The sequence below is a fragment of the Ascaphus truei genome, chromosome 10 (assembly GCF_040206685.1).
Source record: "Ascaphus truei isolate aAscTru1 chromosome 10, aAscTru1.hap1, whole genome shotgun sequence".
NCBI classification, from domain to species: Eukaryota; Metazoa; Chordata; class Amphibia; order Anura; family Ascaphidae; genus Ascaphus; species Ascaphus truei.
This window is the reverse complement of record NC_134492.1, coordinates 10,390,659-10,406,256: the sequence shown is the minus strand read 5'-3', so window position 1 is coordinate 10,406,256 and position 15,598 is coordinate 10,390,659. Positions and strand designations below refer to the sequence as shown.

The following is a 15,598-nucleotide window of genomic DNA, read 5'->3' as shown; positions in this document are numbered from 1 at the left end:
CCTATAACTTTTGTCTAAGAATCTGGGGCTGCTGTGCGTACTAAAGTGTGTCTCCTGGAGGAAAACCACGTCGGCGCCCCTCCGTCTGAATTCAGAGAAGGCAACTTTACGCTTCTTTGGGCTGTTAAACCCTTTAACATTTTAGGAGATAAGTGTTACTGCCATACTTGTGTGTTATGTGGGTAGCTGTACCAGAAGTGGAGCAGGTGCTTACCCGAGGGGTGTAGCTCTCGCTGGTGATGCTGTCCTTGTTGGTGACATACACTAGGATTCACTCCTTCTCTGAGGGGGTCTGGTACATGGAGGGAAGGAAACACGAGGGAAAAGCAAGGGAAACAACAAACATATAAACACACAAACAGAACCTCAGTGGTCACTAAGGACCCCAGGGTTAATGCCCGGAAGTAACTCTTCCCCACTGGACCCTCCTCCCTCCCAGTCCAGCTCCATGGTCTCTCCTGCTGACCATGAGTTTCCGGGGCTTTAACAGGGGTGCGGGCTGTGCCCACCTCCGTCACGGAAGCGCATGCGTGCGGGCAGGATCGGTGGTAGTCTCCTGGCCACCCGCCGGCTTCTACTGTCCATCCTCGGGTAACTTCCCCCCCACCCAGCGGATTCTAACTTCAGGTAAACCTTAGTGTGCCCAACCTACACGTCCCAGGGAGTGCAACGATTTCCGGAACTAACTACCGTATTCTCACCCCCGTCTTGGTAACAAATTTGGGACCTGTGGTGCTGCTCTCCCCCCTATTAATAACCCCCCTGTGACCTCCATTAACCCGTCCTCCCCCTTTCTTTTGCCTTGTCTAAATGGCCGCCAGCCCCCCTCCCCCTTCAATGAGCTCCAGGCCCCCTCTCTTTAAGCCCTCTCTGCACTCGCTTTCGGACCAACCCTTCCTTGTGCCGCTGCCCTCCCTCATCTCTCGGGAGCTGTCCTGGGATGCAATCTCCTCTCGTCCCCTTCTTTCCTAAACCGCCGCTCACTGGTGCTTGCTGGTCTTCATCTTTCCTCCCCGGCAGCGGAGATCGCGTACCCCTGCCGGGGGGTGCCGGGACACTTCCGGCGCCGCACTTCCGGTGGGCCGTCATCTCCGTGGGACATCCGGGTCTCTGCTGCGCCTCGGGATCTCGTCCGCTGACGCGGCTGCAGCTCATCAGTCGGGGGCCGGACGGGGGTGGAGACGGATGCAACTGGGGGCGGGCTCGCTCTGCTTACCAGACGGTCCCGCCGAAACTGCTGCCGCCATGACTTCTGCCGCGCTTTTCCTTCTTCTTCACGAGGTAAGTCCTGCGTCGCCATTTTGGGGGATTTGCGTCTCGACTTTGGGCACTTGATGCAGGGGGACAAATCCACCACCGCAGACCCTGCTGGTCCCCATTTGAAGTTCGGGTGGGCCTGCGATCAACTCTCTACAAAAGGGGTACTGACACCAACTTAACAGGCAACTTTTAGAACCATAACACTAATTTTAGACGGCTTTTAAACACAGCTGTTGCTTGAAGGGTTACTGTGTGTCTGCATCCGCCCTGTCCTTTCGCCTCTCCGCTGACGTGGGCACTTTTTCCCATTCTGCTGGGCGTGGGGGACGCGCCTCTGGGCTCCCCGGGCTGGTGACTATAGCGGTAATACCCAGTTTTTTGAGGAAAGCTGTCCCCTCCGCAAGATGTTTTAGGGCGTGGGAGCGGCCGTTCCTCGCTACCACGAGGGCAAAAGGAAAAGCCCATCTATATCGGACGTCTTTGTCCCGCAAAACCCTCGTAATAGGCTGCAGAGCCCTCCGTCTCGCCAGCGTTATAGGGGATAAGTCCTGGAATACCGCCATGGTGATTCCTTCATAGGTCACTGTAGGGGTTGCACGCGTGATCTTGCAGATCTCCTCTTTCGTTTTGTAGTGGTGCAGCCGGAGGATCACATCCCTGGGTGGATTATTGGGCATTGGGCGCGAATGCAGGGCGCGATGGCAGCGGTCCATTATCAGTTCGGCCTCCGTTTTGCCTGGCATAATGGTGCTCATCCACCTATTTAACAGGACCTCTGGATCAAGGATCTCTTCGGGGATCCCCCGTATGCGTAAGTTATTGCGCCTGTCCCTATTTTCGCCGTCCTCCTGTCGTTCCTCTAGCTCCGCCACTCTAGTTTCCAGTTCCCCCATCCGTTTGTTAGTTTCCAGATGGCATCTTGAGCTTTCCTCCATTTTCTCCTCCAGCTCATTAGTGCGTGTGCCTATCTGGAGGATGTCTTTCCGGAGGCTCTCCACTTCCCCTCTGAAGAAAGTCTTTAGATCGGTTAGTAACCGGGCTATCTCTTTTTTGATTATCCCTGACTGCTCCGTCTGCGTCCCCTCCATCTCCGGGGCCGAGTCTGAGTCAGAGACCGCCAGGTTCTCTTCTGGCTTTGCCATGCTTCCCCCCCGTAAAGTAGGAGCGCCCGTCGGTTTTGCGTTTGTTTTTCTGTCTGGTTGTGGCCGTGGCCCCTCGTGTGCGGTATGTTGCTGATCAGCGGAGGTTCGCAACCTCAGTGCTATGCTTGGGTCTAGGGATAGCCGCGTCGAGAATGTCTATAATTAGCTAATTATTGCCGGCGGGTATCGGAGCTTCTGCACTACACCTCCATCACCACACCCGCCGCGCATGCGCCTAACAGGTCAGGTTTAAAGGATATCCCTGCTTCAGCACAGGTGGCCTCTGATTGAACTATCTGTGCTGAAGAAGGGATATCCTGAAAACCTGACTTGTTGGTAGCCCTTGAGGAACAGAGTTGGTTACCCCTGGTTTAGGACAAGTCAATATCATAACAAATCAGCATGTTTATTTTCAGGGAGTAAATGACAGTCAGCTTGTTCCAGATCAGGAATGGAGCCAATTTATTAAAATGGGATTTCCGAAAGGTTATAATGTAATTATTTACTCTTCAAAACTGACATATTCCACTATAAATCGGCAAACTCCAAGTCATCATGAAATGGGATCTTATAATGACATGGAGTTACGTTGATAACACTGAAGTTTCCACAAGCAAAAATGGCAAATGTAGGGCATTTCAGCTATCAAACCACGAGCAGAAGTCAAAGTACATAGAATATATACACTTTTCAATTATAATCCAAAAACACCCAAAGTACAGCATGTTAAATGTTTGCTTTTACTAAACTCTGCATATTTAAAATACCTTAGCTGAAAATTAGGCAGTGTAACAAAACAAAAAGTTTGCATCAAAAACCAGTCACAGACTTTCCTGGACACAACTAATGCAATGCTATCTTTATGGTACTGGGGGAATTGAAAATGAATCTTTCTGCACTTGAGGCTTCCGGGCCATCCAGTCATCTGCTTTTTGCAAAGTAGAAGGGTCGGTAGCTCTAGATTGAAGTACCCACAATGCAGCAGCAATTTCCGACAGAATGTCTGAAGTTTGCTTATACTAACCCAGTGTATAAGTACCCTCATATCTTCAGTCAGAAGATGGTCGCAAATTCATTCATGATCTCTAAATCAGGGTTTCTACCTCACTACAAGTAACACGCTGATATTTGTAAGGAAGATTTTGTTGCTAGATCAGGGGTGCTCAACTCCAGTCCTCAAAATCTGACCTGTTGGGGGGCTTGAGGACTAGTGTTAAGCACCCCTAGAAATTAAGAAGTTCAAAAGTGCTCTGTAAAAGACATACCAACACTTCCTAAAACGCTGTTTAGGAGGTCAGTGCGTATGAAGTCAAATTAATTTTGACTATCAGCAGAAAAGTTCATTATTTTAATTTCACATCCAATCGTAATGGTTGCCTGCGGCAAACATTTGGTGGTTTGGGCTGGTAATGTTTTAAACCAAGACCTTGAATGGGTGATGCACTTGTTTGGCATGTACCTCATTCCTCCACTGTCTGTCAGAGGACACCCCAAAAGTAAAACAATCCCGATATAACTCCTAAAAACAAAACACTGCTGTTGAATAATTTTACACCTTTGCAAAATAGTCTATTCAAAGATCATTGGTTACAGGGTTTATTAGCATGACTTTGGAAAATCTGGGAGTCAGTGAGGAGAGAGATAGGAGACACACTCACCTTTGTTTTGTCTTATTTCATCACCCCCCCCCTTCGATTTTCATTTGTTGCGCTGTTACAGATTGATTAATAAAACAATGCCAATGACAATGTATTAAATCAATACTGTTTTTATATACTCTTTTGTAGCACTCACATCACACAAATTGCATATGATTTGTATCATAATGATGGTAAAATTACACTTTGCCATTGATCTATATAGAGATTAACACCTTTGTTAGATGGTATAGCAAAGCTGTTGTGGGTACTGGCAACTACCGCCTGATGAAGCAGATTAGACTGCGAAACATGTGGTAGAGCACAGTGAACATTTCATAATGATAAGCCCCCTGGCTAATTGCCAGTTGTCGAGAGAGAGACTGAGTTTGGGAGACATTCATACAATAGTCCACGCACACCCAGAAGCAGCAGAGTTAGACATCATTCGATCCCAGCGCGCAGGATAGACTGCCTGGAGCTCTGCGTTGCCTCCTTTACCCACAGACGCAACAGCATGGATGGACTTCACTTCTTAAAGATCTTACAGGATAACAGATTATACGCAAGTTAATACTTGCTATTTTTATTACTTTCAATATATTATTCAACATCGCAGCGCTCTCTGCTTTTTCTTTTCTAGATTATATAACCTAGCAAAAACCAGCGCGCCGGGGTGGTTTTAAAAGCAGATCATTGGGGGGAGGAGGGCGTAATAGAGTGAGAAATACTGAATCTGTAAAGCAGTAATGAGAACTGCTTTAGCGCCACATGAGCAAACTTGAGATGGATGACATCCCAAAAACCAATGGTAATGTGTAGAAAAGAATACATATTTCATGACTTGAGAACAAATATCACTTTTAATATTAGAGTGCAAGTAACTTATTTAGAATTTTATTCAAGTACACAAGTTTGCCATTTTGGCTTTTTTGGACAATACCAACCAAAACGATTAACAGCCTCTGTGTGTCGTTTATTTTTGGCTTGCGTCAGTTTTGCAATATAACCATAATCAAGACAAAAATACAATAAAATCTGAATAAAGGTGCATCCGATTTAATAAATCAAACATTTATGGATCAGTTTCATTTTATTAGAACATTTAGTTTTTCGCAAGAATGATCACAACATCGCCAAGTAAATAAGAAGACCATCAAAGCAGATTGTGCATGCCAATATTTCTAGGGCAACGGCGGCCAACTCCCAGTCCTCAAGGGCCACCAACAGGTCAGGTTAAGGATACCTGCTTCAGCACAGGTGGCTCAATCAGTTGCACAGTTTTTGATTCAGCACTAGTGGCTCAATCGAAGACTGAGCTATCTGTGCTGAAGCAGGGATATCCTTAAAACCTGACCTGTTGGTAGCCCTTGAGGACTGGAGTTGGCCACCGCAAGCCCTGGCAAATACAAATCTTAAATTACCAGGACGATTGTACATACTTCATATAAAGTTAATTTAACTTAAGTGCTCATAATATATTTGGGGGGGGAAAAAAAAGACTAGCCCTCAATGTTATCGTCAGTCTTAAAACCCAAATCACCATGATTCATTTGTGCACGATGATGCAAATTTGATGAAATAATCTTAGATCACAAAGACCATCTTGCCAGTGGCTCCTGCACCTTTTATAATATCCACGTGTGCCTGTGGTGCTTTTTCCAGGGGATATTCGGGTCCAATCCGTGGTTTCAACCAGCCAGCTTCCATTCCCGCAAACAGCGCAGCTGCACTTTCCCTCCAGTCCTCCTGTAAGTAAACACAAACAGCGAAACATTTTAATAAACCGGTCAATTTAGCACACATTTTTTCTACAGACCTTAAATCAACTGAAAGCAAAATCACTCATTCAAATATCTTCCTGTTGTCAGCATAAACAAACCCCATATCCTCCAGCTTCTGTGAACGCTCTCCAAAACTTACTTTCTCCTCGTGTTAACAGTACATACAAATAGCACATTCACATCTCATTATCTCCTAGCATACAGTGCTTCCACTGCAGCCAGGGATTCTGGGTAATGACATGCCAATGATAACAGTTTGTCACTATTAAAATGATTCATTGCCTACTCTAGACCCATTTTAAAAAAAGCAGGTGTAATTCTCCATTGTTACTACCTTAGTTGCGCTGAATAGTGAAACTCCTGTTATGCTGGATTCTTTAGCCATGGTGTCCCTGGGGTTTATCTCAATAGGACCTCTGCAGCCTATAATCTGTTACAAGAGAAGATGTTCCATTTAATGTCATTATACAGTATGCAATGTAATATTCTTTGAAGGGGAAGGGGGGGGGGCTAAAAAATACTTACAATTACCCTGCCACCCGTTGACAGGAGTTGTAAATCCTTGCCAAGGTTAATATTGGAAAGCATTTCTAATATGACGTTAACTCCGTCTCCTCCTGTAGCTTCCTAAATACAGGAGTAAATACACATGAAATGCATCAGTGCTGTGCAAAGTCAGACACCATCAAATCGTTAATGGCGCTTGAAAAAGCCAAAACAGGAAAATGACATCACAAGGGATATCCAGGGTATGATAAACTAAACTAAGGGTGCTCAACTCTAGTCCTCAAGTGCCCCCCCACATTTGAGCCAACTGTGCCGAAGGAATATCCTGAAAACCTGACCTGTGGGGGGGGTGGGGGGGGGGGGGGGGGGAAGAGAAGAGAAGGCATCCTGAACTAAAGCATAGTTTGTTGTGTTTTAGAAGTATTTATAAGGTATAGTCTTTATGAAATTATTAACATTGTTAAAAATAGTAAGGTATTGAGGAAATCTACCAAGTAATATGAATCAAACAGATGGTGTATTAAGATATTGGTTGCTTAGATTCCTAATACACAAAACACAGACACACCTAGATATGCTTCAAGTATTTTCATAATGGAGGGGGTGAGACATTTAAATAGCTTACAGAAATGGAAAGTGCTTATTTCATTATAGTAGAGAAAAGAGTAAAAGCAAGCTGTGTTAATGGCTTTTTTTATACTACCCAATACATTTAACTTCATAAACAAAGATAACAGGGTCTTCCCACAGGTCACTGCTAGCACCAACATTGGCAGTTGGGGGCGACATGTTTAAAGAAGAGAGAAGAGGGGGGAGATTGGTTCACGTTTTTAGCTTCTCCCTTTCGTGTGATGTCCCTGTGTTTGGGGGCGGGAGGGTTATATACAAGATACAGATCTCTGCTTTTGAGGATCCTATATTTACAATAGTTAAATGAGTGCTTTAAATTATATTAGTTTAATGCATCAATCTCCCCCCCACCCCCTCCCTTTTTAAAATTTTATTTACCAGATTGGAACCAGGGGGGGGGGGTGTGAGCATTAGGCAGGTGTGTGCCAAACAAATCTAAACACAGTTCAGCTACAGGGGATCCACTGGATCCCAGCCTATACACAAAAAAAATGGGGATTGATAGAATAGTTGGAAGAATAATTCATTGGCAAGTTTACTTTTGTGAGATATGGCAGACTTGCCCTTTAAATCCGGTAGCCGACAAAACATTTGGTAAAGAATTTAACTGTCCAATACTCTTCCTTAAAACACACACAAAGAATAGGACAACCAAAAATCTGTTAAGCAAGGTTATTCTGAGAACTAGAAATATTACCTGTATCTTATCTATATAATCCTTCTCCCTGTGATTGAAGACTTTATGTGCTCCATTTGCCAAAGCCAAGTTTAAGCCTTCAGGGGTTCCCGCTGTACCAAAAACTCTCAATCCGTGTGCTCTGGCAAGCTGGCATGCTGCTATTCCCACCTACGGGACAAAAATACGTACAGAAAAAAGCAAGACAGTGTAAGAAAATTAATAATATACTCAAATCCAGGTACGCCTACATTACATACATACTACTTTGTATCAATGCAATTAGAAGGTTCAAGAACACCTTCAGGGTCAAAGCAACTCACCACACAAACTAAATGCTGGAACGTAAAATCAAACCAGTTTGGGAAGGTTATTTTGTCTGTAATTTTGCGGATAACCATCATATTTGCTTCAAGTGTTTATCTGATCGAGTGACTTTTCTGATCTATGGATAAGTAGAGCAGGGGTGTCCAACTCCAGTCCTCAAGAGCTACCCACAGGTCAGATTGTCAGGATATCCTGAAAACCTCACCTGTAGGTAGCTTGGGGACTGGAGTTGCCAAGCCCTGAAGTACAGTAATGCCAACAATGTTACAGTAAATCTCCTGGAGGTTTTTGCACAGGTTGGCCACTTTGTATTACGGAATGATTGCAATGGTTTACTAAAACCTACAACTCAGGAGCCGGCATAGGGAGCAAACTGAACCAACGACAAAGAAAGCAAGGAAAACAGACTCCACATTACTAAATCTAGCATTACTGTGACATGATTCAAAATATCTAGGCGGGCTTGATACTTTCTATACGACTAATCAGCAAAAATAACTCATTTGTCTAAAATGTATTTTTGCATGCATAAACTCAAGCACTGCAGTACTATTAAAAAATAAAATAAAAAAACAAAATGGAAATTGGGAATGTACTGTGTAAGGAATACAAAATAAATAAAAATCATGGAGTATTTCTGGGTAATTAAGGGATAACATTCTTTCATCTAAAAATAGTCATGGTACTGTATCTATATTAAGTTACAGGGTAGCATGGTTTTATAAAATACATAAATCTGCCTTTAGCACCAATGCATTGCAGGCCTATCCAGGAATTTACACATTTCTTGATTGTTCCATGCTGTTTAACCAGCGTATTTATATTACAAACATGCATGGACATTTGAATGCATGCGGTCTCTTAGCTATAAATTGCAGTAAATCACGGAAGCGTTGCAACTATTGCAGTGCTGAATACTCACTCCTCCACTTGCACCGTGCACTAGGATTATTTCCCCAGCTTTTGCAGAAGCTCTAAAGACAAAATAGAAATAACGTAAGACATCTCACTGGCAGAGTGCAGAACGCCAAAGAGAGTTTATGTTCTGTAGGCACAAGTGAAAGATTTTTGCTGCAATAATGCCAGTTACAGAGTAGCAAAACTCAGCATCATTTGAAAGAAGTTAGCCGCTTATACAATATGTGCAGTCATCTCCTATAATCATAGGCATTTGGTTTAACTAATTCACAAAAAAAGGAAGAAGGTTCCCTTGTACAAATATTGTTTCCTTTTTATTCTAATGACCTAATTTAGAAATACTCTATTAGATTTGTATTTTAGAGAAATACATAAAATACATCCCATTTGTTTAATCACACTTTGTATAAACTGATTAAAAATTAAAATTAAAAATAAGTGTATGAACACTTAGTGTTCGGCACCAGATGGTCACATATTGTAGGACTACAGTTGTCCGACATCATGAGAGACGTCTGGCAGACCCGACTGTTTCAGTGAAAGGCCATTCAATAAAAAGAGGGTCTTTTGCCTTTGTCAAGATGGCCACTGTGCAGCTTCCAGCCAGCTAGTGTGACTTTATAGGTCACAATTATGATTCAGTCTGCAGGCATTTTAAATTCCTGAACATATTTGCATGTCTGAAGGTGAATATCTTGTGTACCAGGGATCTTGGGTGGTCAGATCCTTAAATTGATTAAAAAAAAGGGAAAAATAAATATATAGATTGAGCATAAATCAGGGCTTTAAAAATACCCATGGTTGTGAATTTTTTAGAACATCTTCATATCTCAGCCTAAGGCTAAGGCCCCGCTCACAGAGTCAGCGCCCCGCACTGCAGACAGGCGGGGCGCTGACATACACAGACCGCGATATGCGGTCTGTAGGGAGCGGGAGCCGGAGCGGGAGGGTGGGCGTGGCTTGAGCGGAGGGACCGGCTACTCTCCCCCCCCTCCCTCCACGGCTCGGGTAAGTAAAGCAACACACACACACACACACACACAGGCACACACAGACAGGCACACACAGACAGGCACACACAGACAGGCACACACAGACAGGCACTCATGCTGCTTTCACTCCACACTCCTCCCCGCTCCCCGAAACCTCTCCTCCTCCCGAAGCCTCCCCTCCCCATTGGCTCACAGCCACACCACGTGACGCGTCAACGCTAGGGAACACCATTCTCTTGTATCCCGTAGCGGCTGACGCGCCACAGCGTGTAGTAAGCTGTGCAGCCAGGGGGAACCGGGACCGGCTCCGCAGGATTCCCCTGCTGGTGGGGAACTCACGTGTGGCCACCCGCACCACCGAGCGCAGCGGGACCGAGGCCTTACTTACTGCAATCACTGCTCAGTTAGGTATGGAGCTTTACTCCGCTTCTTACATTGCAGGAAATATTTTATGTGGTATGCGTTATTGTCCTGCTCAGATAGGCCAATCATTTTAAAGGCTACAAATAGTAACGATGAAACAAGTATTCACAAATAATCTTCTATACCATTTGGAATAAGTGTGCTGAGTGCTTTTACGATGCTGCAAAATATGTCGACATGCAGAACTACACCAGGAATGTACTATGTAGGCAAATATACAGTCAATTAAACTATTTAAAATCATTAAAATCATTTCCTAACTTACTTGTGAATTAGTGCTCGGTAAGCAGTAAAATATGGGATAGATATGGCTGCTCCTTGCTTGAAGCTCAGCTGGTCCGGCAGAGGGTAAACTGTATCCACAGAAGCAACGGTGTATTCTGCATACCCACCTGTGACTGTACTTGTAGTAAACACACGGTCACCTTTCTAATTGTAAATGTTAAAGGGTACAGGACAGTACAATTCAATAAACCTGTGTTCTTATAAAGAAAATATTACGTACATTTATAAAGTCAAGTTGTCTCCCAACAGCAAAACAAAAAAAGACCCCTGCCCTTCAAACAGAAGTCTGTGCTATACTATATATATAAAAAATAAAAAAAGGTTAAGACTTGCCATATACACTAATGTAAGCCCGGGTTGTATAAAGGATGGGGTTAGTCTCAGATGTACCACTGTTAGTAAATATCTAAATAAATAAATCAGCTTCCATGTGCTTTGTAGGAGTCACCATCCCTGCAGTGGTGGCTACAACCGAACATGATCCAAACTCTATTGGCCATGTTAGAACATGCTTCTGCTAGTAGTTAAAACACAAAACGAAATACTCTTCTCCTGGTATCACTCGGTACAGAACCTGTGCAGCAGGTGGATTTATGAAGAGGGACCAATAATTGTCACACTTATTATTGCAGACAGTTCCCCATCACTTTGCCCTTTAATGTCACGTTTGCATGGGCATCGTTATGCCGTAAAGCAGTGCTCCTGTGCTGCACCAATACACATGGAAAGTGGTGGTCCTAAGGAACAGCTGTGATAAGTACAATAAACTGAATGTAATTGACCCCTTGCAGACCCTTACCATAACACCCGCTTACTGTCCCCAAATACCAAGCTCTTCAGGGCAGTGGCCCCCTTTCCTTTCCTATTGTTAGTCATGTCTAAAGCACTTATTCCCATTGTGTGTTATATTATTATTATGTCACGTGTATTACTGCTGTGTACATAAATGGTGCTATATAAAGATATGCATACACCTTATGTTTCCAACTTTATAGTAAACATTTTGAAAATTAGTAATTGGCCAGTATTGACAATTAGACCAGTGTATTTTCCATTATGGGAAGTTCACACATGGTCTTGGCTATATTAAATATACAAACAGAGGAAGGGTACAGCTATTGTCTTTTATATGCATTACCTTGAATGAGGTCACATCCTTCCCAAGATCTTCAATAACTCCAGAAACATCTGTGCCAGGAGTGTAAGGTAGAGTTGGCTTTCTGGCGTATACACCTGCTCGGATATAAGTCTCAACTGGGTTTATCCCACAAGCATGGACTTTGATTAAAACCTTTGATGCAGAATAAAGTCTATTACAAATATGATCACACAAATTATTTGCATGAAAAAATCAAAACAAAAAGTTATAAGCAACTTTAATAAAGTATATTTTCAGCCATCTTAGCAGAAGAAATAAATGTGGCCCACTGTTGTATGCTCTGGACACTGAATCAATGCATTTGTTAAATATTAGCTTTTCCTGACAAAAAAAAATAATGTTCAAGCAAAAGATTTTCCACCTGATTTGCTTCTGGGGGAGGTAGTGGGACGTCTGTATGGAGTTTAAGTACATCAGGCCCTCCAAACTCAATCACTCTAACAGCACGGATCAACCTCATCACAGACGTCATATTAATCTATTAAAAAAGAGAGGGGATGATTGACTACATTCTCATCTTGCTGAAACACCTGTTAAACAACCAAACAGCACATTTGTTACATTGGCGCCATGTACTTATCACACAGTAGTAGCAAAATCTTTAAATGAAGCTTGTTAAGTCAGGGGTGGGCAACTCCAGTCCTCAAGTGCCACCAACAGGTCAGGTTTTCAGAACAGGTGGCTCAATCAGTCAAAGACAGCCTCTGACCCACCTGTGCCCAACCAGGGACTGATTGAGCCACCTGTGCTGAAGCAGGGATATCCTGAAAACCTGACCTGTTGATGGCCCTTGAGGACTGGAGTTGCCTACCCCTGTGCCAAATCCGTCCATGACGACAAGATATTGGTGGTGCTGGACACTCAGCAATACAACAGGAGAACCATTAAATAGATTTGGCATCAGCATGTGTCAGCACTTTGCCCTGAGTTGACCCTACTGTTAGGAAATGTTTAACTTGTTATTTGCTCTGCTGTTTCAGTAATGCCCCAAAGTCTTATATTCTGCTTGCATGTGCAGTGCAAAACTAGATATATTAAAATTAGCAAACATCATTAATCCCACAGGAGAATGAAACATAAAACGCTAGAAAGGTTAGCACATGAACGTCTGCAACAGAACCCCATTTTTTAATAGCCAGTACCAACTCCATTATTCAATACCTCCCTGCTGCACATTAGGAACAAACATTAGCTTTTGGAAACTACGATTACTTATGCCTGTATTACTCTCCTAAAAGAGATGAACACTGCCATAGATTATAGCCTACAGATGCAGTGGTCGTTATCCGAACATTTCACGGACTCGTTTTCGTGAACTCTGCTTTATTCCACACGGCATTCACTCATTCTTCCGTGAATGCCGCCAATCACACCTATCCCAATCTAGCAATGTGCCTGCGCCGGCTTACAATAACGATCCGACCGTCAGTGAAAACCTGGTGAACGGCAATCCTTGCTACCGTTCAGACAACGCTAAAATGCCATTTGCTACACCCGATAAAAAAAACACTAGTAAACATGTGTCTTAACACGGGGAAGTTTCAAGAAATCATGCGGCACGACCTAGGTATGCCCGGGAATACAAAAATCAGGAAATGTTCGGATAACGGCCACTGCACGTGTCACACACAGCCCAGTAACAGAGCGCTGTCATACTACAAGAAAACCCAATAATAACAAGAACCTGCAGCTCCCAAAGTTAAAAGAAAAAGCAAATACAGGTATAGCGCCATAATAACCCCATCCTACCCAGAGAGGGGGCAGTAACTCACTTATCCCCTGACACTCCCTGCATGGAGGAATAGCGCCATAATAACCCCATCCTACCCAGAGAGGGGGCAGTAACTCACTTATCCCCTGACACTCCCTGCATGGAGGAATAGCACCATAATAACCCCATCCTACCCAGAGAGGGGGCAGTAACTCACTTATCCCCTGACACTCCCTGCATGGAGGAATAGCACCATAATAACCCCATCCTACCCAGAGAGGGGGCAGTAACTCACTTATCCCCTGACACTCCCTGCATGGAGGAATAGCACCATAATAACCCCATCCTACCCAGAGAGGGGGCAGTAACTCACTTATCCCCTGACACTCCCTGCATGGAGGAATAGCGCCATAATAACCCCATCCTACCCAGAGAGGGGGGAGTAACTCACTTATCCCCTGACACTCCCTGCATTGAGGAATAGCTAAGGGAGCAGAGTCTGTGCCAGGAAACCCAGGGTCACCGCGCCCCAGCACCCCCTTACAGACAGGCACAGAGCACAGGCGGGAGGTGTAACCCCCAAACTGGGGCAGTGTGGGGCAGAGTGTGGGGCAGAGTGTGGGGCAGTGTGGGGCAGAGTGTGGGGCACTTCACCTCTCCCCTCCCCCCAGGGGTAAATGTGCCTGCCTCCCATAACAGGGGTAGTACTGCTGCTCATTACTCGCTATAATGCGCAGTAACACAAGGGGTGACTATAGGTTACAAGCACCTGTAGGTCTCAGCTCCTTACACAACTCCCTGCCGCGCGCCTGCTCACGTCACACTGAGCTCACTCACTATACATACAGCAGCTCGCGCAGGGAGCCCCGCCCACAGGAAGCGTCACATGGCGGGAGATGGCTGAGGTGACACGTGCCCCCTTTGCTACGGATCCCTGAAAGGTTCTTTGCGTTGCCATAGAAACCTGATAGGTAGCGTCCCATGTGACCCCCGCATCCTGCTTCACGCAGGCCTCTGTTGCTATGGAGACGGCAGTAATGCCCCACAGATGGGGTCCCGGTGCAGAGGGAGCATGGATCTCGCTGTGTACCTCGTGACATGAAAACATAGTCCAAAGCAACATGTGTAAACACTGTCAGCCATGTGCCATGTAACCATATCCCAAACTGTCACAAGCACACAAACCCAGACTCATTTCTTCCCAGCATGTCCTATGTAGAAACAGATTACTTTGAAGATGTTGCATAATAAATCACCCAAAAGAAGGAACACAAAGCTGATTCCCCAGCCCCGGGGTTACTAATTCTAATAGTGTACTAATAGTGTAGCATTAAACCTTCTGATCTTTCAGGGCGTTTCTCAGGAACACTTCGGCATACCTGGAACCTGCTACTTCTTATACTATGATGTTTATTGAACATAAAACATGTAAATTGAACAGTACATGCAGAGTGCTTACGAGCACAATGTTGTTGAATTTGCAGCTATTACAGAACTGAACAGTACCACAAGAAGACACACAAGACGCCCCTACAATCTAACATGCTGCTACTACTACTTTTTAAAGCTACAGTTATACTATACTAAATAGAGGAGCAATCAAAATATGCCAGAGGCAATAAATCTAAATATTTCAATGGTCGAAATCTCCCAATTGTACCAAAAAGGTCGAGGGTATATAAAATGGCAAAACAATCGTCTACTTTGGTATAAAAATTAGCAAGAGGGGACACGCAGGCAAGATGGCCGCTTAGCTTAGCTGCTCCTCCGATCCCGGGCACAGCAGTCCTCTAAAATATATAACGCGGATCTGAGGATCGACACCAAAACCACCTGCAACACCGTCAGAACAGTGTCGGATTGAAAAAAATGCGGCCCTTATGCACTTACCTGGTGCCGTCCTCCCATTGCAATAGCAACGTGACGCCAATTGACGTCACGTTGCCGGCCACGCTTGCCATCTGCTCATGCGCTGCAGCGATCGACAGTAGCCGGCAGCGCATGCGCACCCAGCAAGTGCCGATTGCGCATGCGCACAAGCGGCTGGCAAGGGTCGATCGCGCATGCCGCCCCAAAATTCTGCCACCCTAGGCCCGGGTCTATCGAGCCTAGTTGGAAATCCGTCACTGCCGGTAAGATGAAAGCTA

General features: G+C 44.7%; 1 protein-coding gene across 2 annotated transcripts; it reads right to left on the bottom strand.

The window, feature by feature from the left end:
• Positions 1–4,883: 4,883 nt before the first annotated feature.
• Positions 4,884–14,353, bottom strand: CRYZ (crystallin zeta). 2 transcript variants are annotated; one of them, XM_075615791.1, is made up of 9 exons: positions 14,221–14,353; positions 12,102–12,218; positions 11,720–11,872; positions 10,562–10,725; positions 8,886–8,937; positions 7,658–7,807; positions 6,349–6,450; positions 6,158–6,253; positions 4,884–5,788 (listed from the first exon to the last, which is right to left on the bottom strand). In XM_075615791.1, the coding sequence occupies exons 2-9, from the start codon at positions 12,210–12,212 to the stop codon at positions 5,627–5,629; spliced, it is 990 nt and encodes a 329-aa protein (XP_075471906.1). In that variant the 5' UTR covers positions 12,213–12,218; positions 14,221–14,353; the 3' UTR covers positions 4,884–5,626. The 2 variants fall into 2 exon arrangements, with proteins under 2 accessions (XP_075471906.1, XP_075471907.1); XM_075615792.1 differs by having other exon boundaries at positions 14,298–14,321.
• Positions 14,354–15,598: the final 1,245 nt, after the last annotated feature.